General features: G+C 31.5%; 1 protein-coding gene and 1 long non-coding RNA gene across 5 annotated transcripts in view; one reads left to right on the top strand and one right to left on the bottom strand.

Annotated features, from left to right (window-relative positions):
- Positions 1-1,964: 1,964 nt before the first annotated feature.
- Positions 1,965-23,951, bottom strand: part of LOC144554353 (protein ACCELERATED CELL DEATH 6-like) — a 59,770-nt gene continuing 37,783 nt past the window's right edge. The window contains exons 1-3 of one of the 2 annotated variants that reach the window (XM_078302678.1): positions 7,589-7,817; positions 3,282-4,166; positions 1,965-2,666 (exon numbers count right to left, since the gene is read on the bottom strand). In XM_078302678.1, the coding sequence (XP_078158804.1) occupies positions 2,052-2,666; positions 3,282-4,166; positions 7,589-7,750 (1,662 nt within the window). In that variant the 5' untranslated portion in view covers positions 7,751-7,817 and the 3' untranslated portion in view covers positions 1,965-2,051. Of the gene's footprint in view, positions 2,667-3,281; positions 4,167-7,588; positions 7,818-23,951 lie in introns of those variants that run through there. The other variant, XM_078302677.1, reaches the window with a different exon arrangement.
- LOC144554639 (uncharacterized) lies at positions 16,169-17,147 on the top strand. Of its 3 annotated transcripts, XR_013511679.1 has the most exons (5): positions 16,169-16,236; positions 16,370-16,528; positions 16,702-16,755; positions 16,863-16,943; positions 17,095-17,137. It is a non-coding gene; the product is annotated as an uncharacterized LOC144554639 (long non-coding RNA). The 3 variants fall into 3 exon arrangements; XR_013511678.1 differs by having other exon boundaries at positions 16,370-16,755; positions 17,095-17,141; XR_013511677.1 differs by having other exon boundaries at positions 16,702-17,147.

The following is a 23,951-nucleotide window of genomic DNA, read 5'->3' as shown; positions in this document are numbered from 1 at the left end:
CGTACCGTGCCGTGATCGAGTTAATTTCTTACGTGTTGTATCATTTCGTGATCAAGTTAATTATTTACGTGTCATACTGTGCTGTGACTAAAACGTTAAGAGGTGGTCACGGCACGCAAATGGTCACGCCACATGAGTCACGTCATGCCCAAACTGTCGTGACCAAACATGACTGGCGTGATGATTTGATCATAATTTATGTTAATTTATTCAAGATTCATTATTTGATTAAATCTAATGGTCCTAATTATACGTGACTCATGTGACCACGTACATTTCCATGCGATGACTAGATCTTTCGCTTGTAGTATCGTGACATATCAAATTTTCAAAAGATGATGACAACACATAACCAACAGGTTGGATATTTTATCAGGTTATCATAATTGAGCTTAAAGCTCTGATACCATGTTGATTTTGTAATTTCTGAGGAGATTATATTTATTGAAAATGAAGTTATTTTTACAATGGTCCTAGTCTCTATTTATAGAAGAATTCTAATGGTTCTATTTATTGTACCGTTGGTACTCTACCTACTCTTACTGTACCGTTGGTCTTTTTTAATTAATTTGAACCACTCGATCAATGATGATCAATGACTGAGATCGATTCTATTACTCCATTATTTTTAACAACAATGATGCTGGTCAGCAGGCTTGGTTGCCAGAAGATACATCCTTCATTCTTCTCTAGTAACAGGAGCCAGAGCCAGAGCCAGAACAGGTGCTGATAAAGTCGGTCAGTACAGAAGACTCTCTCTGATGCAGCTTTTCACTTCTATTATAGCATATTTTAGTGCTTTTCACTTTTTCTGTTTTGTTGCTCGAACTAGATAGTTTAACTCATTAGGAGAATGTTTTGTTGATATCAGCCAACGTACATTGGTCTGATGGTTTGAAGCTTGTAATTTAAAAACAGTTTCTATCAATGAAACGGACCTATGCGTTTTAAAATTAAAAAAAAAAAAAATTGCCTGCATGTAACATATTAATTAACAGATTTGTTTCACACTGTATATGTTTTACATTTTAACTGGGCCATGTAGTCACCTTTAACTTGAAAAGCCCAAAATTAAGTACAGCTCTCTATATATGTACCTTAGCCTTGGGCCCAGCATGAAAACGGAGCCCATAAATATTGGTCATAACTGATAACTAACCTGAATATTGTAATTTTCCAACGTCGTACTTAGAAAAAATAATTATTATTGTAATTATTATTTTTAACTTTTGTACTATTCTAGAAGAAAAATTCAAAAACATCATTGTAATACTACGATTTGTTTCGTAATAAAAATGGCCATAATTATGTTAATTAATTAAAATTTGCTTATTGATTTACCATATTAAAAAAAAATGTCATCATTACGTATGTTCAATACACATATTTATTGAAAATAATATAACAGACGAAATTACATTCCTTTTAAAGAGCACATGACTAATTAGTTAAGAATTTAATCAAATAATATGCAATAAGCCAGTTGTTTTTGGCGCTAAATTAATTAATTAATCAGCTCCTGGTTGATAGATTAGTCAGGCCTGTGCCAAAAAAAATATTAACCCTCCTCCCATGCATATTTCGTTAGACCATGTTCTCATTAATTAATCTTCACAGGAGAAGTTTTTTTTCGACTCAGCTATTCGTAAAAAACGAAGGCCGTCGATGCGTAATTAAGTTCATAATTACTGGACCTATTCTGCATATGTTTTCTTTTATAATTGCAACGATCACATTATAAATAAATATAAGACGATTATATCCTAATCGGAAAAAAAAATTAAGTTTCCAATGTATTTTAATTAAAAAATAAAATTCTGTAGGAATCCGGTTCGTAAGGACAAATTAAGTGCATACTCGTTATAGGAGTAAAAAATTAAGAAAAAGGATAAACAATTATGAGCAAGTCCAACTAACCAATTAAGTTAGAAAAAATGTTCCGTAATATCTTTAATAAAATAAAATAAGGAAAAAAATGTTATTATATTAATTATTTAGTACAATAAAATCAACGACATGGATAGAGAATCTCTCTGAAATTGTATTTAAAGTTACAAGAAGGCCAGGAAGAAGATGATCAAGAAAGACACGACAAATGATACATAGCCTTGATAATTCATTGCACGACGATTAGAACGACGTATTAAAGTGGTTTGTATGAAAGCAATACTATGACCTCCGGGAGGAGATCCAAAAAACAGACTGATAACAAGGATGAGGACAGCAATAGGGTGGCAAACTGGAGTAAGTGTCACGTACAATCCCAATCCAAATGACACAATCATACTACTCAACGCCAACAGAAATGAAATTGTTGCTAATGGGATGGCGCTGTTATAATCATCGTTGATAGCTGTCATAAGAAGCGAAAATAAGCTTATGGATCCTTGTATAAATGCTAAGGTGTTCGCCAGAATAAATGCCCGGAACATATATTTCCTCCCTAGAATTGGTGTACCATGGTCTTCATTATAACCTCCGGGAATTGTGAAAGCAGCAGCAAATGTTACAGTTGTGATAAGTACGGAGCCGAGTCCAACAACTTGAGTTCTCTCCCATCTATCTTCGCTGTCCAACAGTGGTACCATTACATCCTCAAACCACCTTCGAGTAAATTTATTACCTTCAGTCTTAACGTACTTGCTAATATCGTCATCATAAATATTCTGGAAAAGACAACAGCTATGTAAAGTTCATATTTGCGAATTCTACTATTAGAAAAATTGCAAATGGAAAATCTATATATTTGTGGTATTGGGTCATCGATCCTCCAATACACTCAAAAACTTCAGAAGATCCATCTAGTCACTAAAATCATAGAAGGAATGTAAAGAACTTATACTAAGTTTATGGGTGCAGGCATTAAAGTAATAATTTTTAATCGTCAGATATAGTAAAGAACACATAGTTTGGACTCGTAGAGTAAAAAAATGAATAGGTTTTTTTATTAGTAAAGTAAAAAAATGTTTTATTCTTTTGGTAATGGTTAATCTAACGGTTTATATCAATTAAAATATTTTTTGGTGAAAAATGGTGTATTAGATTAAAATAAATATTCGGGTTGTACTACTTTGGCAGCATAATATATTCTCAGACAAATTTATACAAATATTTTAATTATTCATTATGCCTCTGATCAAAAGTATATAGAGACTTTGCCTATACTACGAGCATTAAGTCACGTTGGTAGTTCAGTAGTTGGTAGCATTAGCATTAGCAACACACAAAACTAAAATTAACAGGAAATATTTTTTTTTATGTTTTCTTTAATTTAGACATACCTCAATAGTTTCTACTACTTGGAAGGTGGAAACTTCGAATGGTGTCCAGCCTTTTTTGTTTGTGACTGTATCTGCATCTTGATAGTATTCCCAAATAGCTCTCATAATTTCCCTGTGTCCCTTTCTTGCTGCAATGTGAAATGGTGTATCTCCTTCATAATTCGTTGTAGTAATCATTCTTTCTATCTTTTCTCTGAAACTGGCGTCTTCAAATACACATGAAAACACTATTAAATTATTCTCTTCTGCAGCAATGTGAAAAAGATTTCTCCCAAGAGAATCCCGCAACTCGACATCATTAGGGTAAGTTTCAAAGAATTCTTTTACCAGGTATTGGTTGCCCATCCTTGCGGAGTGATGAATGGGAAACATTCCATCCGAAAATGGAGTGCATGCCAGACTAGGGTCAACTTCTAACATGGTCTGTACCACTTGACTATATCGTTCGATTATGGCCATGTACAATGGTGATTCCATTTTGTCGTTCACTTTGTATGCAGCTTCTTGATCCAAGTTCATCAGCATGCGGCCGATATCTTTATGACCATGTCTTGCAGCAATATGCAATGCTGTGTCCCCATTTTTATTTCCTTCTTGGAGAGCATCTTTCACGATGAGACGATCACTTTGAATGAGGTTCTCGATGACCTTCTCATTACCGACCTTTGCAGCACAGTATAGTGGGGTCTCTGACATGTTGTTCCGTGCTTTCAGCAGAGACATGTCTCTTTTAAAAACCATCAAAGCTAGCTCGTTGTGCCCCTCAATAATAAGTAGGTGAAGAATTGTGTCTCCAATACGCGTTGCACATTGGAGCTCGGATTGGACAGTCTTTTTATCTGTGTTTATTTCTTCAGGAGCAGAATGAGAGTCATCTATTGTCACCTGATTAGACAATGTAAAATTTCATTACAATCAAATTGGACATATTTGAAATTCATGGAAAATAGACATAAAAAATCATAATTTTTGGACATGAATATATATATATATAGAGGAGGGATCAAGTTACAACATTTTTTGAGTTACAACAAGTTACAACAAGCATTATTTACATTTTCAAAGTCCAAATCATCGATCCAAACCGTTAGATGTGATCTCTACAATAAAATGTGCTTGGAGACCAAATTTTACATTTTTTGGAATTTTTTTACTATTTATTAAGATGGGTACAAAATTCAATGGTATAAATTTGACTAGTTTTTGTACCCACCTTAATAAATTGTAAAAAAATTCCAAAAAATGTAAAATTTGGTCTCCAAGCACATTTTATTGTAGAGATCACATCTGACAATTTGGATTGACGATTTGGACTTTGAAAATATAAATAATGCTTGTTGTAATTTGTTGTAACTCAAAAAATGTTGTAACTTGATCCCTCCTCATATATATATGCATTAGTACGGAGTAATTAGTTAGAAACATAATACAATGTCACGGGGTTATTAATTAGTTAGAAACACTATTTATGAAAATCAAAACAGTCAACCTTAAAAGAGCCAGGTTCAATTGTTGTGCCCTTCAATGAAATTATGATTGGACTATTTTTCAATATGTTTAAATCATAAATATTAGTCTTTTGGTTGAATAAAAAATAATGAGAAACGGGTCTGCATAAAATAACGTAATTTAATTTGGAACTTAAAATTGAAAATAATTAGAAATATAATTCAGTTAACTCGTGCATGCAAATTTCATGCAAATCTTAAATTTGCATCCTTACAGGTGACTTCCAAGAGAAAAGTAAGAAAAGATATATCATTTCTCAATTTTGAATGGTGACACTGAGTGACTATATTAAATAGCGTGATAACCACAATTTTATTGCCTATATTTGTAATTACATGTTGTGTTAATATATAGTATACTAGAAAATTGCTACTTAACCCTCTTTGTACCTTTCTGTCACAGTTGGTGCTTGGTGCCCTTACAAGGGAAAAACTAGATTACGCGCACACAAAAACCAAATAGCATAAACCAATTAGAAACTGATACAATACATAAAAATAAAATTACTAATTATTGCGCTTGTCATCCATTGCCAAGTGGCAACCAGTGCTTAGAGGGGCTAAGAGGAAAGAGAGTGAACATGTGCTTAGAGGTGTGAATCGGTTATCTGATTTTGAGTTTAGAAGGAATGAGACCGACATGGAAGGTGAAGGAAAAGAGACAAAATCTGATGGAAGTAAACATGAGGTAGGGGTAGGGAGGGGGAGACGGGGTCATTTTGTTAATAATTTTGGAGAAGGATCATTTTGTTTGAAATTTATTTAAGATAAGCCAATTTGTAAATATCCCTAACAAAACGACGGAACTAGTATTCACCCATTCCAATACAGAACAAGATAAAAAATAACTTGTTTAATTATAACTTGAATATGTGTTCATTCCTCACCTAAATAATAATAACAATAATAATAAGAGGGAATTTCACGTATACCCCTCAAAATCTTCAAAATTACATATTCTCCTTCTAAACTTTAAAATTATGTATTTTTCCCTCTAAACTTCAAAACTCACAAATTTACCCATCTTAGGTCTTTAACATTAAAACTCATTCTAAATTTATAAAATACCCGTCATACTCAAATTTTAATCCAAAGGATTCCTCTAGCGTCTGATATGTGCGCATTGCATTAAGATCTATGTGTGTCGCTTCAATATCTTTGTGTTGATCTAACTCGCACATATCATAAAGAAATTACGATACGCACGCATTGTATTTAGGTTTTGTATGTCATTTCAATTTCAGTGCGTGTTGACTTCAAGATTTGTGATGATTTAGCGCGCACAGATTTTAAAGCAGTTCAGATATTAGAGGAACCCTTCATATTCAAATTTGAGTTTAAAAATAAAAGACAATAAAATGGGAAAATATTTGAGTTTTTAAAGTTTAGAAGGAAAATATGTAATTTGAAGTTTTTGAGGGGTATACATGAAACTCTCCCTAACAATAATAACAACAATAATAATAACGATACCAATAATATAAGGCAAATGCTTCTGTGCATACAAGGACCTATTTGTAAAATGAACATATTTTTATTTTCAAAGTTCAAAAAGTCGATCCGAACCATTCAACTTGTTCTCCATATTAATATGTGCTTGGAGACCAAATTTTACATTTTTCTGAATTTTTTTACTATTTATTAAGATGGGTACAAAAAATATCAAATTTAGACCATTGAATTTTGTACCCATCTTAATAAATAGTAAAAAAATTCAGAAAAATGTAAAATTTGGTCTCCAAGCACATATTAATATGGAGAACAAGATGAACGGTTCGGATCGACTGTTTGAACTTTGAAAATAAAAATATGTTCATTTTACAAATAGGTCCTTGTATGCACAGAAGCATCACTCATAATATAAATGACAACAATATTAGCAATAGTAGCAGTGGTGATGGTGTTATTGATGATTATAACTTTCAATGAATATGGTATCCGATGGGTTCCCATTCCTTCGCATTAAGATCTGTGTGCGTTACATCTGCACAAATATTAAAGTCGATGCGTACAGATCTTAATTAATATGGATCAAATGGATTTGGAACCCATCAGACTCAAATTTGAATTCGATAGACATCAGACCCAGATATTGTTCCCTTCAGTTAAACTATTAAGAACTACAAGAATGAGACATTATCCATAAGGGATACTGTCGGTATACCATCACAGATGTTCCCATCGCTAATAGAAAAAATACCTTTCTAATTGTACACCCTTGCAGATAGTCACCTACCCTCACGGATACTGTACATTGACATTTCTTTTTTTGTAAAATTAATGGGGATGATATTCATTTTTTAAACTCACTCTTATCTTGTATGATGTGAAGGAGCCGTTAGCACTGGTATATAGTTACCGATAAAATAGAGATGGAAGAGGAAACAATGCAAATGCTTGCGTATGAACAAGATTTGGCTGAAGATTGAAGTTGATAAAGCTTCTACGTCGTATACTCAAAGTCTCAAACAACTTGGGATAGGTTGTTCGTTTGGTTAAAAATTGTTCTCTACAATTTCTGATGGGATAAACACTAGAAAAATTCTGATAAAAATTATAATAACAATAAGAACAATAACAACGTTAATGGCAATAATAATCATAATAATGAAAACAACAAAAACAACAATGACAATTAATAAGAATAATAATGTAAATAAAATAAAATAACAACTAAATTTAATATTTTTTATTATTACTTCACAGGGCCAATTAACCTGCGTTTCCCAGTGTGCATCCTTGTTTAGGTTGGTAGATTACAGACACAATATAAGCAAGCAATAGTTTCTGAAATATTACCCGGGTTTCTGTTTGTTCTACCGCCTGTAGTCCAAGACGTCGTGTTAACACTTCTCTGTCGCCTTTCATTACTGCTCTAAAAAGATCAACAGGCATAACTGGACGTAATTCGGGCACCATTTCACTTTCAGATCTTATACTCTGGGAGGGTGGCATAGCCATTACTATCACGCGCGTTTAGCTTGAATTGCTCTTACAGCTCTATCACAAAGAAGGAAAGTTTTTTTGGGGGAATAGTGCAGTATGAAAATCAATTACGGGCTATATATACCTTACCACATGTTGTATCATGGCGAATATTTTAGAGTGTGTATTATTTGTTTAGTTTATAACTTCTGACCGGTAACATGCTGCGCTAATTACTGCATGGGATAGGCCATAACTTGGGGAGGCCTTTGGTTTCTGAATTTTTTTTATAAACCATAATTAATTTTTTTTATAAAACCAACATGATTATTTTTCTTCTTTTACAAATATCATAACTAAAATGTCATTTCAGTTCGCTATTTTTTTTGGGACCGAAATGACATTTCAGTTTCTAATAATTTCATAGCTTTTCAGACTAGCGGCCACAGAAAATCCGCAAATGTCTCCTGACTAAAATGCCAATTTGGTCCCATGTTATTTTTTTTTTAGCGAGACACTGACAGACTCTCTCTTCTTTCTCCCTTTGTTTTCAGTTGAAAGAAAAAAAAAATGATGGCTGAGAGTTGGAGGCAGAAGAAGGGTATTTAGAACAAAACCCTTAAAATAATTATATGGGACCGAAATGCCAATTCGGTCCTGGGTAAAGAAACATTGGATTGAAATGGCATTTTGGTACAAGGTATTACACCAATGACTAAACCATTTTTTGTTAAAACCTGTGAAATCATTAGAGATTGAAATGCCATTTTGATCTGACATTTTTTGCAAAAACCATAAGAACTGAAATACCATTTCGATCTGACATTTTTTTTTTGGAGACTGAAATGATACAAAAAAAAATGTCAGATTGAAATGGCATTTTAGTTCTTATGATTTTTGCAAAAAAAAATAATCTTATTGGTTTCATAAAAATAATTTTTTTAATCATGGATATTTTAAAAAAAAAAAATCTTGTTTCTCTACCTAATTTTTTTTTTTATATTCTTTCATATACTCCCAAATTTATAATTTTTAAAGGGTAATGAGTTGTCTTGCTAAAAAAATTAGAATTTATATGATACATTGTTCACCTTCATTCGCTCAGAAAGGACGATTCCTATATATTTGAAAAGTATAATAATTTTATGAATTTCATTTAAAAAGGAGAAATATACGTAATTATCTTAACAATAGTTAGGACCCCTCTTTTTTACATATCTACTTTTGCAGGTGGGTAAGGAGGCCACGACACAGCTCAAGTAATGGACCTGTTGTTAGTCATGGCAGAGATGGATTCAAGCGTGAAAATTCGTACTTCGGTTTTTGAAACTGGGAACCGCTCAAATCCAATGTTTGAAGAAGAGGGGAATGAGGGTAATTTATTTAACTGGGAAGCAAGCTTCTAAATAGCTAGCTATAGCAAAGCTATAGCGCCGCTATAGCAGTTTTGGACCCAGAAAGCTAAGCTACGGGCTAAAACTGCGCTAATCAAGCTACGACCGCTATAGCGGTAATAGCGGTCCGCTATAGCGCGTAGCGGCAATATCAATACAATGGAACATGTGCGGGCTATACCGCTATATCAATATCAATACAATGGAACATGATACATGGTTTATGATTTTGCAATTTTTTTTTTCTGAAAACATGATTTTGCAATTTTAATGGGCCTTAATATCTAGATTGGTTTTTTTTTTACTTTATTAAGCTATATCAATACAATGGAACATGTGCGGGCTATACCGCTATATCAATTAAATTTTGTATCATGCATTAATATATGGTAGTGGTATATTTTGAATATAAAATATATCGATAGTTTTTGAATTAGTGATATTTTGAATGACAATTTGAACTTTGTATTGGTTTAATATGAATAATATTAGAACTTCTTAATTAATTTGATATTTTTTTTCTTGATGAGACATTTTTACTAGGACCTATTTGTAAAATGAACATATTTTTATTTTTAAAGTTCAAACAGTCGATCCGAACCGTTCATCTTGTTCTCCATATTAATATGTGTTTGGAGACCAAATTTTACATTTTTCTGATTTTTTTTACTATTTATTAAGATGGGTACAAAATTCAATGGTCTGAATTTGATATTTTTTATACCCATCTTAATAAATAGTAAATAAATTCAGAAAAATGTGAAATTTGGTCTCCAAAGATATATTAATATGGAGAACAAGATGAACGGTTCGGATCGGCTGTCTGAACTTTGAAAATAAAAATATATTCATTTTACAAATAGGCCCTTATGTCCATAGAAGCATCACTCTTTTTACTATTAGTAGAAATATAAAATATAATTTTTGAAATAAAAAAACGCTATTTATAATAGCTTTCGCTATAGCTCCGCTATTCGCTAAAGCTTTTTTTTTTGTCTCCCCGCTACACCGCTATAAACGCTATTTAGAAGCTTGCTGGGAAGAGATTGGTACTGATCATTAGAAGCATATATAGTTTGCTTTTTCGTAATACTGTAGTTGTATTATGTTTGTGTCTTTTTATGTTGTTTCTATTTACTGTTTTGGGTATGCATGTTTTTGTGTGTATGCATGTAATCAACTGATGCATGATTATATTTGATTTTGGTATCTATTTTAGGTACCAGGTCAGGGTACATTGTGATTTCTTAATTTAAATCGGTAGATCACTCCACTATTTTTCAAAAAAAAAAAATTCATAATAGTTCTATTAGAACTCAAGTAATTTTTGTTTTCCTTAATTAGCGAATCGGATGGGATCATATCGATATCAATAACTCAAATTTAGAGTTAATACAGAAACAATTCAGGCCGTCTGATCCGCAGTAGTTCCAATATTACACAATAAAATGGGGGCTTAAACCAAATATACACAATAAATTGGGATCAGCTGATAATTCTCCTTCTAAATATATATACAGGTTTTGTGCTTCTCTATTGATCCCTGGATAACCTCATCCCTATAATTGGTTGGTCTCATTAAATTAAATACAAAATTTTGATATATAAACTATTGGAGGAACAACCTTCAATGATTAAATGTCAGTACATACGTACCACATGTTGTCAGTCAAGATAAGTTAATTTTAGAAAATTACCAAGTAATTTATAACTCAATAATTTGAGTCCTCTACCATATAAAGTAATGTGAATTAATGTGAATTATTGTCATTGGGGTGATAATTCTAAAGTTTAACATTTGCTCTTATTTTTGTCGTTAACATCAACATATATAGATTTTCATTCCCGGCATCAATCCAGGCTGTTGCCATTGCTTAATTGCTACTGTTAATTTATTCAAGTTTAAGAACAGTAGAAAGGAACTATAGGGAAAGGAGATAATAATCAGTGCAAGCAAAGCAAAGCACATGTCCGATTATGGTGGAATATAGTTTTCACTTTCCTCTAATTAAAGACCAATTTGGCCACATCTTTGAGCAAAGCACAAAAACAAAGAGAACGAATATATTTACTTAAAGCAAAGCATAAGAAGGAGTGAAAGAAAAAGAGAATGCAGCAGTTGTTGGCTATCTTTATTGTATAGAGGTGTGAAGCAATGAGAAAAAAAAAAAGCTTGAGTCTCCAAAAAAAAAAAAAATTATTTTGATCGATGGAATAAGTTAGTAAACAAATTAGTAAGGATGTTAAAAAATAATATATTTTGTTAAATACAATTAAAACTATAGCCTATCTTTAGTTAAATAGAATTAAAATTACATTGAAGCTTCAGTTCCACACTCGTCTCCACGTCAATCGTCCCATGTAAATACTTTGAAGATAATATAGTAATATTTGAAAAATAAGATATTAATACTTTGATGTGTAATTTGTTATGATTATTCCTTTTTCAATCCCCAATCGTCCAGTATCAACCTTTCTCTAATTAGTAGTGGGATTCCAAAACATACAGGATCTCTTGCGAGTACTTGAACTTAAATTGGTACGTTTTACTATAAACCCAAAAAATTCAACAAATTTTTTTACAATATTTTACGAATAGAACTTGGGTGATCTTAAGTTCATCAAGTCCTTTTGTGAACTCAACTCTAAAACTAGTCGAGTTAGCTTTAAACGACAATTCCGAACCATTGAAATCAATCTACCTTATCAGTGATGCGTCTATCTGCAAAAATTTTAAACTTTCAAATTAATTTAATATAAAGTCAAGAGGTCAAAATTAAAAGGTTTATAAATTAATTTTAATGAATTCATTATTTGAGTGTACCTTTACCACTTGACTCAATACAAACCTAATTCCAAAATTTAAAAATTTTACACGTAGATGCATCACTCGTAAAATACATGAGTTTTAATGGTTAGGATTGATTGTTTGGATCTAATCCGATAAACTTTAGAGTTGAATTCACAAAAGAACTTGATGCACTTAAGCACCCTAGTTCTACTTATATTTTACTATATTATATCCCGAACTTTTTGAATGATTTTTTTATTTACTATAAATAAAAAAATTTAACAAAAAAAAATTATCAATAAAATAAATTGAGATGGCAATTTGAATCCCAACAAATCGTAACTAAAATTAAAAAGTTCCAAAAACTATATTATACAAAGCATAAAGTTCAATTGAAACTTATCATTTACAAGGAAATGAAATTGTTATACAGAAAAAAATACCCGACACACAGACGATCACACAGCCCCAGTCTTACGCTCTCCACCTCTCTTTCTAATTGTATGACAGATTAGCCCCACCCTCAACTTGAACACTTTTCTCTTTTATTTCTCTTTCCACCTCTTTCATTTCTTTTTTTTCTTCCTTCCTACCTGTGAAAGAAACTGCCCCCAGCCCCCACCACCAATCAGCTCTCCTTTCTTTCTCTCTCTAGAAAAAACCTTTAAAGGATCCGCGAAGTTATCAGAATTCAAAATTTTCCATCTTATTCAAAAATATCCAAATTCGGGTGCAGATATTATCCGAATTGGTTCATCTAAATTCCGATCTTAAGAGAAATATTGAGCAAACTTTGAAAATTATTGGTTTTCTGACGTTCAATTCGTTAACCAGTAATTTTTAATTGTTTAACTGGAAAATAAGCTTTACCTTTTGTTAGCGGTATCCTAGAACAGTACATGCATCTAGGAAAACCCATGACTAATTGTAACTTATTTTTTATCATTGAAGTATTTTTTATGTTTTCTTTATTTCTTGGAAACAAAATTATAATCAAGTCCTACTTCTTCCAGATTGCATCTGATCTTTATTCGATTTGATTTTCTGAAATTAAAAATTGGAATATATTGTATTGATACTCCAACATATTCTAAATGTGTTCTTTTGACCGAGACTTGTACAAATTTTCACATTCAATTGGTCTCAAAGAAATACAGCAAAAAATCAATATGTTTGTTCTTTCAACAAATAAAAGAAAAATCCTATAATTTAACAATCCCAACAGACTTATTACTGGAATTTTTCTTTTAACTTTTATTATACGGAGAATATTATATTTATATCTTCTCATTTTAATATTGATTGGATGGTCTATGAAATACAACTTATATATTTTTTTTAAATATTAAAAAACACGTCTTAACTTTTCAACTAGAAGAAACGACTAAGATTATGATACTTTGCAATGTGCAGATTGACCCGTATTATGGACTCATATTCCGTTTTCAAATTCTAACCAGTTTATTCGAACTACTTAACATGAGCTTCATAAAAAATGTATTTGGAGACAATTTTATATTTTTTAGAATATTTTTACTATTGCTTTATATTGGTAGAAACACTTGACCTAAAATAGTAATTTTTTACCTATATACAAAATTTATAAAAAGTTTGAAAAATATTGACTCCAAGTAAATTTTCATATACATATCATGTTTTGTGGTTTGAATCTACTGTTTAAATTTTAAAAACTTTAAAAACAAAATTACAGATTTATAACAAGAACCAACTTATTATTATAAAATATCATAGCCTCATTATTAAGAAATTGCATCAACTAAACTATACGATAAATTTTGTTGAAGCAATGCGAGGACTCGAATGGATTAAACGTATTATATTTTTTTCAAAGTTATAAAATTAAGAATTTGTTACTTTTGATGGCATGATATTTCATGGAAAAAATTCCAACTTTTTTCCGCAATAAATATTTAAATAAATAGATGCCGAAGTTAATGGGTTAAAATTTAATATATATGATGTTATGTGTAATTTATTTTTGTTTAGTGTTTCTTTTGCTCTCCATAATATATTAGTTTGATTTAAAACCAAGGATATAGTCAGAAAATTGAAATTGAAGAGGCTAAATAGATAAGTTGATGTAATTTCATTTTATGAAGAGACAAATAATATTAATTCTTGCAATAATTACAATTTTTTAAGGGAAAAAGTAAAACATTATAATTTGTAGGAAGTACTTTGCCCCTTTTCACCTTATATCCCTCAGCTAATTTTGAAAACAAACATTGAATCCTGATAAAGAGATCTTCATAATCATAAAATGAAGATGGTATGACAAAAGAGATGAGATTCAATGATAAGATATCCCAATCCATGCATTTTAGATCAGAAGAGCCTGATATAAAAAAAAAAAAATAGATTTTGTATTTTCCATCAGTATCTCATCCTTTTATTGCAAAACAAGGAAGCCCAACCAAATTTTAAATTTATACCTTTCATTTCATTATGGATATTGTTGCGCCAGTTTTACATTTTTGTCCTATTTGTTTATAATTTTACACTCTTTATGATAGAAAAATATTTCAATTTCTAGTTGCAAGGTGGGCCTAATAAAAAAATCAAGGCAGTATTATTTTGAGATCTTGTTTGGGTTGGGCTGGATAGATATTGCAAATGGGTGAATTTTTTGTATATGATTTTGAGATCCTTTCAGAATTTGAAATTTTAATTTATATGAAAAACAAGATTTTCGTGTGATATAAAATATATTTTGTATGAAATAACTTTTACTACTTTTATATATCTGTTTATTTTCTTGTAAATGTGATCAAGGTGCTAAATTATAGAAAATTTCTTGCTTAATTCAATTAAAATATGAAATGGAGTATATCATAATCAATTGTCTTTTTTACGTATTGGAAAATATAAAAAGAGGAGGGTTTCAATACCTCATGTTTTTCATATCTCATCATACCTCATATTTTATAGTTTTGTTTTCAAAGTCTAAATTGTTGATCCAAACCATTAAACATGTTATTGATACTAAAATATATCTGGGGATAAAATTTTATATTTTTCAAAAAAATTTTACTATTTATTAAGATGGGTACAAAATCACTGTTTTTGGACCGTTAAAAAAACAGTGATTTTATACCCATCTTAAAAAATAGTAAAAAAATTCCAAAAATTATGAAATTTCATCCTCAATCATATTATAGCATGGGCATCATGTTGAACGGTTCGGATCGACAATTTAGACTTTGAAAATAAAGATATAAAATATGAGATATTATGAGGTATGAATGGCATGAGGAATTGGAACCCTCCTCATATAAAAATCACTGTTGTGTTTTTTAATAATGACAAAAGCTGTCAATCTATATTGCATTAAATAAGAGTGTGTTGCATCAGTAGTTACATGCTCAGCTTTAAACTGAAACCACGGTTAGTATCCAGAAACTTAATTGCAGCAAACCCAAATTTGAAAATCATGGTTATTATATCAATAGAGAAAATCACACTTTAGTCCAGACAGTTTCTAAAAATTGCTTTCGTTGTGAATAAGAAGTCTTTAATTCATACCACACTTCACTTTACCTGTACCCTTCCTTGGGACATATCAGTATCAGTGTTTTTCTGTTGTAGTAACCCGCATGTACTAGTTTTCGTTACTCAATTTAGATTTGCATTCCCCTCTCGGTTTATAATACATCAGCCAAAGTTTTCTCATCTATACCGCTATAGTAGCTAGTATCTTGACCTTAGTCTTTCTATTGGGGAAGATTAATTTCATAAGAACAAGAAACATTTCCTACGATTCTACGAATAAAATATTATTGTTACACCAAAACAAAATTTCATGTATTTGTACCCAAAACCATAGATAAAAGTTTCATGATTATTGTCACACCAAAACAAATTCTCATGAACTTTACCCAAAACCGTACGTAGATAAAAATATAATTTTTTCATGACGTGGTGGAGCCACCTTCTTGGCACGAAAGTGTTTGCCTTCTGAATCCAATAAGGCAAATAGGCTATTTGGGCCGAGCCGAACTGTTCTTCCTAGGAATTATCTTTTCATTATCTAGACAACCCAGCCCAACTAGGCCTTACCAATTATTTGGGCCGACCCAACAGTCAATCTATTTTATCTATTTGCATCTCCAATTTTTTGTTAACTTTTGAATTTAATTACGAAACTGACACCGACCGTCAGAAGGCAAGATGTTGATGAATTCGTCTCCGGACTGTCTGATCTGTTCTGGTACAAATATTAAAAAAATCCTTGTTGTCAGGATCTAAATTAAAAATTAGTTGCAGTTATGCTAATTAACATTAGCTTGCTTTATACAGAGGCTAGGAGAATTTACAAGGTTTGTAAAAATTTATTTTGTTTTCGAGTTCTTTAGATCATGCATGACCTTATAAGTTACAACTAGTGTCTGACTTTTTCTTCTCTCTATCTCTCTCGTTTTCGTTTCTATCTTTTCTGGAAATATTACAAAGGGAAAAGCACTTTCTAAGAATCCAAGGCAACCTCCGTTGTTTATTTGCATCCTCGATTGGATGCGAGCATGATTTGTAGCTACCATTCTTTTTCCTTTGCATTTTCTCGCAAAAACGCTGCTCTACACTAAAAGTAACTCTGCAGTTGGTATATCGAAGGTTTGCTCTTTCATCATAATTCTTTGATATCACAGAGTTACGTTTACATATTTCATGCCTCAAAGAGCTTTTAGATGTATATATCTTTTAAGATAGATACCCAAAGTACTGTACTTGAAATGTAGCATTTGAAAAATGATAATATATGTGAAACTTCTCTATAAAAAATGCAGGCTGGTAGTAGTGGAGGTGGAAGTCTACCTATGCACATTGATTAATTTTTTGAGGTTGAAACTCTTGATTAGCTGTTTATTGAGTATCTTTTATTTTTTTTTCTTTTATTTTGTTTATTTCTAGAATCATATTGTTGAACTTGAATCTGTTGTTGTTTCAGGCAATTGGAGTCAAAATACAAAATGGGTATGGTTTGACAGAGACTTCCCCTGTTGTTGCTATTAGAAGGCATGATTGTAATGTAAAATATATATCTAAATTTCATTTTCACCCTTCACTAGTGGTTTTTTTAATATGTTACAGACTATTAAAAATGGAGCAAAAAAGAATTTTCTGAAAGTTGCTTCAGTTGAACTTCAGCAAATTACTATGACATTTTGTTAATTTTGAAGGTTAAAGGAACAGTGGGGCATCCAATAAAGCACATAGAAATCAAGATTGTGGATATGGAAATAGGTCAATTGGTACCTGGCCTATTTTATTTCCCCTGATGAGGAGCTTCTGGCTGGCCCAAAGGAGGCGCCAAAACATGAAGACTGGATGACCTAAACTGAGAGGAAATTATATTGCTACTGTTAATTTATTCAAGTTTGAAAGTGGAAATTATTACAAGGGCAATAGATCAAGAGAAACTGAGAAAGCACTTGAAAACAGTAGAAGTGAGCTATAGGGAAAGGATATAATAATCAGTGCAAGCAAAGCAAAGCACATTCCCGATTTTCGTGGAATGTAGTTTCACATTCCACTAATTAAAGTCCAATTTGACCACATCTTTGAGCAGACCATAAAGAAAAAGAGAACGCATATATTTACTTAAATCAAAGCATAAAAAGGAGAGAATGTAAAAGAGAAAGCAGCAGTTCTTGGCAATGAGAAAAAAAAGCTTCAGTCTCCAAAAAAAAAAAAAAAAATTACTTTGATCGATGGAATAAAGTTCGTAAACAAATCAATAAGGATGTTAAGAATAATAGTATTTTGTGGTGCTTCCAGTTTGTACTATAATTGAACAACATCCTTGGTGGAATTTCATGTATACCCCTAAAAAACGTAATATTATGTATTTGTCGAATTAATATTTTTGGAAAAATAATATTAAATAGGTCAATTAGTCAAATTGTTAAATGAATGTATTTTGAGATTTCTAAATAAATTAATTGTTTATGTTTTCAAGGATCACGTTGGGAGATAGTGAAAAAAGGATGTGAAAAGAAAAAAAGATAAGAAGGAAAAAGAGAAGGTTGAGATGTCAGATGAGAAAAAGGAGAATAAGAAGAAAAATGTGAAGACTCCCTAATTTACTTAACAAGTCATCACTGACAAGATTTTTCAAAGAATGATGTTAGTGGTGTGTTATGTTATAATAATGTTTATTGGTGTGGATTGTTGGTGCGTTATGATGATCACTTTTTTTAATGTTATTCTAATTCTTAATGCTGGTATCGAGTCTAATTGGTGCAAACACAACAAGAATGAGACACTTTTCGCGAGGATAAAAAAGTGACTTTTTGCGACGGACTACTCTCATTGTTCAGCTTTTTCTTTTTGCGACGGTACTTTTAGCGACGAACGACCGTCGTAAAAGCATTTTTTCTCTCGCAAAAAGTGTCTACTTTGTTGTAGTGAAAGGATTATGCTCAATAATTGTATGCGAACGACCTCGCTGGTACCTTAGGTTTCGTTCCACAAAATAGCAATTAGGATACAGGATAGTCTCAAATACTGGTAGTTGTTATCACTCATTGTTATATAATTTTTAAGAGTGGGTTGTAACTAAATTTTTTATCAATGAAAGGTGGCAATTGCCATATTAATATCCCAAAAAAAAAAAAAGATTCGTCAAGGATATTTTGGGTATTTTTTATTATATGTAATTAATAGCTATTTTTGTTGTTGTAATAGACACTTTTTTCAGTTTGTAATGTAGTTATTATTATCATAATTCTGAGTCCAACAACAAAGAAGCCATCAAAAGCAAAATGTTGGCCTAATGCTGACATCGAAGCATTATTGTTACATTTTTATTCCATTTATACAATATTTTATTCCATATGAAATTAACACAATATAATTTCATACGAGTTTAGAATAGGAGGGGAAGAGAAATTTCAATTAAAGTTAATGACCCATTAGCTGCATTAGCTACATTGCTCTAAATCCAATAAAATCTATTATTGTTGCTTTTTCGTTTTGCTATTTTTCTGCTTGAAAATTAATCTTCTCCATCAATGTTATTTTCTTCCATTCTTGACAATTCCTAATTTAGCACAACTGCCAATAAACCACATTTAAGCTGTATTAATCTGTGACAATTATTCAAGTAAATTTTTAATATATTTTAACAGGCACTATATGATAAACAGTCCATCATATCATAAGCAAGCACAAAACAAACATATAACATATATTTTTCATAGCTCTAAACCTTGTCTTCAGTAGGATATAATTTACAAATCTTCTTTTCCTCCTTATGATCAGTTTGCAATACTTGTTAGCTAACTATGCATCCTCACTTTGAAAGAAGAAAAAGGTAGAACCCAACTACGAGAAGAGAGACACTCACAACAAGAATGAGACATTTTTTGCAAGGATAAAAAAGTTACTTTTTGCAAGGATAAAAAAGTTACTTTTTGTGACGGACCATTCTCATTGTTCAGCTTTTTTTTTGCGACGGACGACCGTCATAAATGCGCTTTTTCCCTCGCAAAAAGTGTCTACTTTGTTGTAGTGACTCATTCCCCAAATGATAATATTCATGTATCAAGGCAAGATTTGTGGAGAGACTGACCAAAACAAAAATTTCATCTTGAACTCAAATTCAGACATGGTACGGGTTAATTGTTTTTTCAATCTTCTTGAAGGACTAGGTACAAGGCTTAAGAGAGGGTCACACTGCTGGTTCATCATTTCCTATAATGATTAATTGCAATATTGAATTATATTGTGTTTTCTATTGACTTTTTTATATTACTAATTTTTAGGTTTAACTATTTATATTTTCTATATCATTTTAATTAAGTTAGAATTTCCAAAAGTCAATTGGTTCAAATTTTTAAGTTCGTGTTAGTTTTTAAGCTAGATTTTTAACTTTTGAAAGTTATTTATTATGTGATGTATGTATTATAACAAGAGATGACATGTCATCTTTTTTTTTTTTCAGATTTTGATTAATATATGACATGTCATTTTCCACTAATTAAAGTCCAATTTGACCACATCTTTGAGCAGACCATAAAGAAAAAGAGAACGCATATATTTACTTAAATCAAAGCATACAAAGGAGAGAATGTAAAAGAGAAAGCAGCAGTTCTTGGCAATGAGAAAAAAAAGCTTCAGTCTCCAAAAAAAAAAAAAAAAATTACTTTGATCGATGGAATCAAGTTCGTAAACAAATCAATAAGGATGTTAAAAATAATAGTATTTTGTGGTGCTTCCAGTTTGTACTATAATTGAACAACATCCTTGGTGGAATTTCATGTATACCCCTAAAAAACGTAAAATTATGTATTTGTCGAATTAATATTTTTGGAAAAATAATATTAAATGAGAAAAGGTTCTTGTCCACTGGCATTTGTCCACCGTCTGTCCACAGACCCTTATCCAACTTCCGACTGACTTTAACCGTTCAAAACTCAAATCGTTAAATCTCTTTTCCAAATATTTTCTCCGCCGCCATCTCTTCTCCAGATCTCTCGGTACTCAGATGACTCAGATCAACTCGGTTAAATTCTCAAACCTCCTCTCACTCCTCTTCCCACCACTCCTCTCTCCTCTCTCCCCTCCAATACCTCCTCTTCTTGCAATCTCATCACCTTGCATCCTCAGCCGGTTTCTCCTCCCACCGAACTCTCAGGTACTCCACCTCCTCCGACGTTCCTCTGATGAATCCCAAGGCTCCTCCAACTACTGCCTCCGCTCCATATAGGTTTGGTTTTGCTGAAGGAAACTTCACATCAATGTGCCCCCTCTTCCGATCAGTTTGGCTTCTTAGGAGGAAGCTTCACATCCAACATGCATTTTGTCCGGGACAGGCTCGTTGAGAACGACGAGCTCCGTTCCCGTAAGAAGAAACATGATTTCGATCAGGCTCGTAGGAGGAACCTTCAATTTCTCTATTCTCTCATCAGTTTTTAGATCAGGCGATCGCAATACCTCAAATCGCGATTCAGCTAGCGGAAGTTGTTTCTGAAATCTCTTATTCTTATTCTTCCAATATCTTAAATCGATCGATATCTTAAATCTTTCTGAAAGTCAGTAAGATATTGGAAGTTGTTTCTCCGATCTCTTATTCTTATTCTTCCGATATCTTAAATCGATCGATATCTTAAATCTTTCTGAAAGTCAGTAAGTTGTATCTGAAAAAGGATTGGACCGATTGATCGTGGAGCGCGATCGAATAGAAGTTATTTTTGTTGAAGAGCACGGCAAAATTCAAATCTAGTAAGTTATTTCTGTTGAATTTGTTGTTTTTGTTGTATGCAGTAACAGATCTAGCATTTCAAATGAAATCTGAAGGAAAGAGATGATAGAGATGAGATATGGAGTATTGATCTGTTAATTTTACTGTATTGCCCCGTTAATTTTACAGTATTCATCTGTCATTTTACAGTATTCATCTTGTGAAAATCTGAAGGAAATAGATGATAGAGAGGCGATATGGAGTATTAATCTATTAATTTTACAGTATTGCCCCGTTAATTTTACAGTATTCATCTTGTCATTTTATAGTATTCATCTTGTGAAAATCTGGAGGAAATAGATGATAGAAAGGCGATATGGAGTATTGATTTGTTAATTTTACAGTATTCATCTTGTCATTTTATAGTATTCATCTTGTGAAAATCTGGAGGAAAGAGATGATAGAAAGGCGATATGGAGTATTGATTTGTTAATTTTACAGTATTTATCTTGTAATTTTACAGTATTCATCTTTTAATTTTACAGTATTCATCTTGTGAAAATCTGGAAGAAAAAGATGATAGAAAGACTTCTTACTCATCCGAACAATATTCAATTGAAAATTCTACTGTATACAAGATTCAATTTTACAGTTCTGTTGATTCAATTTTACAGTATACAAGATTCAATTGTAAATTTTACTGTGTAGAAGATTCAATTTTACAGTATACAAGATTCAATTGAAAATTTTACAGTATACAAGATTCAATTTTACAGTATACAAGATTCAATTTTACAGTATACAATATTCAATTTTACAGTATACAAGATTTAATTTTACAGTATACAAGATTCAATCCAGTGCGGACGCTAATAACTGCTAATAACTAACTCTAACTGTAAATAACTTCTTATAACTGTAATTTCTGAAAGTACAGTTTGAAAGTACATTTATTTTGTCATGTTGTGCAAGTTGCAATCTTTTTCTAACTATCATGGGACCACTTCAAATAGTTGCTGGATGTTTTGTGATTAAGTGATATATTTTATGTGATATATTGTATAATTATACAGCATGTAGAAGTAATTTTACAGTATTCGCGCAAGTCAAAGTTGTGGACAAATGGTGGACAAAAGGGTGTGGACAATTAGACGCCTCCAAAAATAGGTCAATTAGTCAAATTGTTAGATGAATGTATTTTGAGATTTCTAAATAAATTAATTGTTTATGTTTTCAAGGATCATGTTGGGAGATAGTGGAAAAAGAATGTGAAAAGAAAAAAGATAAGAAGGAAAAAGAGAAGGTTGAGATGTCAGATGAGAAAAAGGAGAATAAGAAGAAAAATGTGAAGACTCCCTAATTGACTCAACAAGTCATCACCGACGAGATTTTTCCAAGAATGATGTTATTGGTGTGTTATGTTATAATAATGTTTATTGGTGTGGATTGTTGGTGCGTTATGATGATCACTTTTTTTAATGTTATTCTAATTCTTAATGCTGGTATCGAGTCTAATTGGTGCAAAGGATTATGCTCAATAATTGTATGCGAACGACCTCGCTGGTACCTTAGGTTTCGTTCCACAAAATAGCAATTAGGATACAGGAGTCTCAAATACTGGTAGTTGTTATCACTCATGTTATATAATTTTTAAGAGTGGGTTGTAACTAAATTTTTTATCAATGAAAGGTGGCAATTGCCATATTAATATCCCAAAAAAAAAAAAAAAGATTCGTCAAGGATATTTTGGGTATTTTTTATTATATGTAATTAATAGCTATTTTTGTTGTTGTAATAGACACTTTTTTCAGTTTGTAATGTAGTTATTATTATTATAATTCTGAGTCCAACAACAAAGAAGCCGTCAAAAGCAAAATGTTGGCCTAATGCTGACATCGAAGCATTATTGTTACATTTTTATTCCATTTATACAATATTTTATTCCATATGAAATTAACACAATATAATTTCATACGAGTTTAGAATAGGAGGGGAAGAGAAATTTCAATTAAAGTTAATGACCCATTAGCTGCATTAGCTACATTGCTCTAAATCCAATAAAATCTATTATTGTTGCTTTTTCGTTTTGCTATTTTTCTGCTTGAAAATTAATCTTCTCCATCAATGTTATTTTCTTCCATTCTTGACAATTCCTAATTTAGCACAACTGCCAATAAACCACATGTAAGCTGTATTAATCTGTGACAATTATTCAAGTAAATTTTTAATATATTTTAACAGGCACTATATGATAAACAGTCCATCATATCATAAGCAAGCACAAAACAAACATATAACATATATTTTTCATAGCTCTAAACCTTGTCTTCAGTAGGATATAATTTACAAATCTTCTTTTCCTCCTTATGATCAGTTTGCAATACTTGTTAGCTAACTATGCATCCTCACTTTGAAAGAAGAAAAAGGTAGAACCCAACTACGAGAAGAGAGACACTCACAACAAGAATGAGACACTTTTCGCGAGGATAAAAAGGTGAATTTTTGCGACGGACCATCCTCATTGTTCAGCTTTTTTTTGGCGACGGACGACCGTCATAAATGCGTTTTTTTCCTCGCAAAAAGTGACTACTTTGTTGTAGTGACTCATGCCCCAAATGATAATATTCATGTATCAAGGCAAGATTTGTGGAGAGACTGACCAAAACAAAAATTTCATCTTGAACTCAAATTCAGACATGGTACGGGTTAATTGTTTTTTCAATCTTCTTGAAAGACTAGGTACAAGGCTCAAGAGAGGGTCACACTGCTGGTTCATCATTTCCTATAATGATTAATTGCAATATTGAATTATATTGTGTTTTCTATTGACTTTTTTATATTACTAATTTTTAG

The sequence above is a fragment of the Carex rostrata genome, chromosome 5 (assembly GCF_964058835.1).
Source record: "Carex rostrata chromosome 5, lpCarRost1.2, whole genome shotgun sequence".
Lineage (NCBI taxonomy): Eukaryota > Viridiplantae > Streptophyta > Magnoliopsida > Poales > Cyperaceae > Carex > Carex rostrata.
The sequence above is the reverse complement of the archived record's forward strand: the minus strand, read 5'-3'. Positions and strand labels throughout refer to the sequence as shown.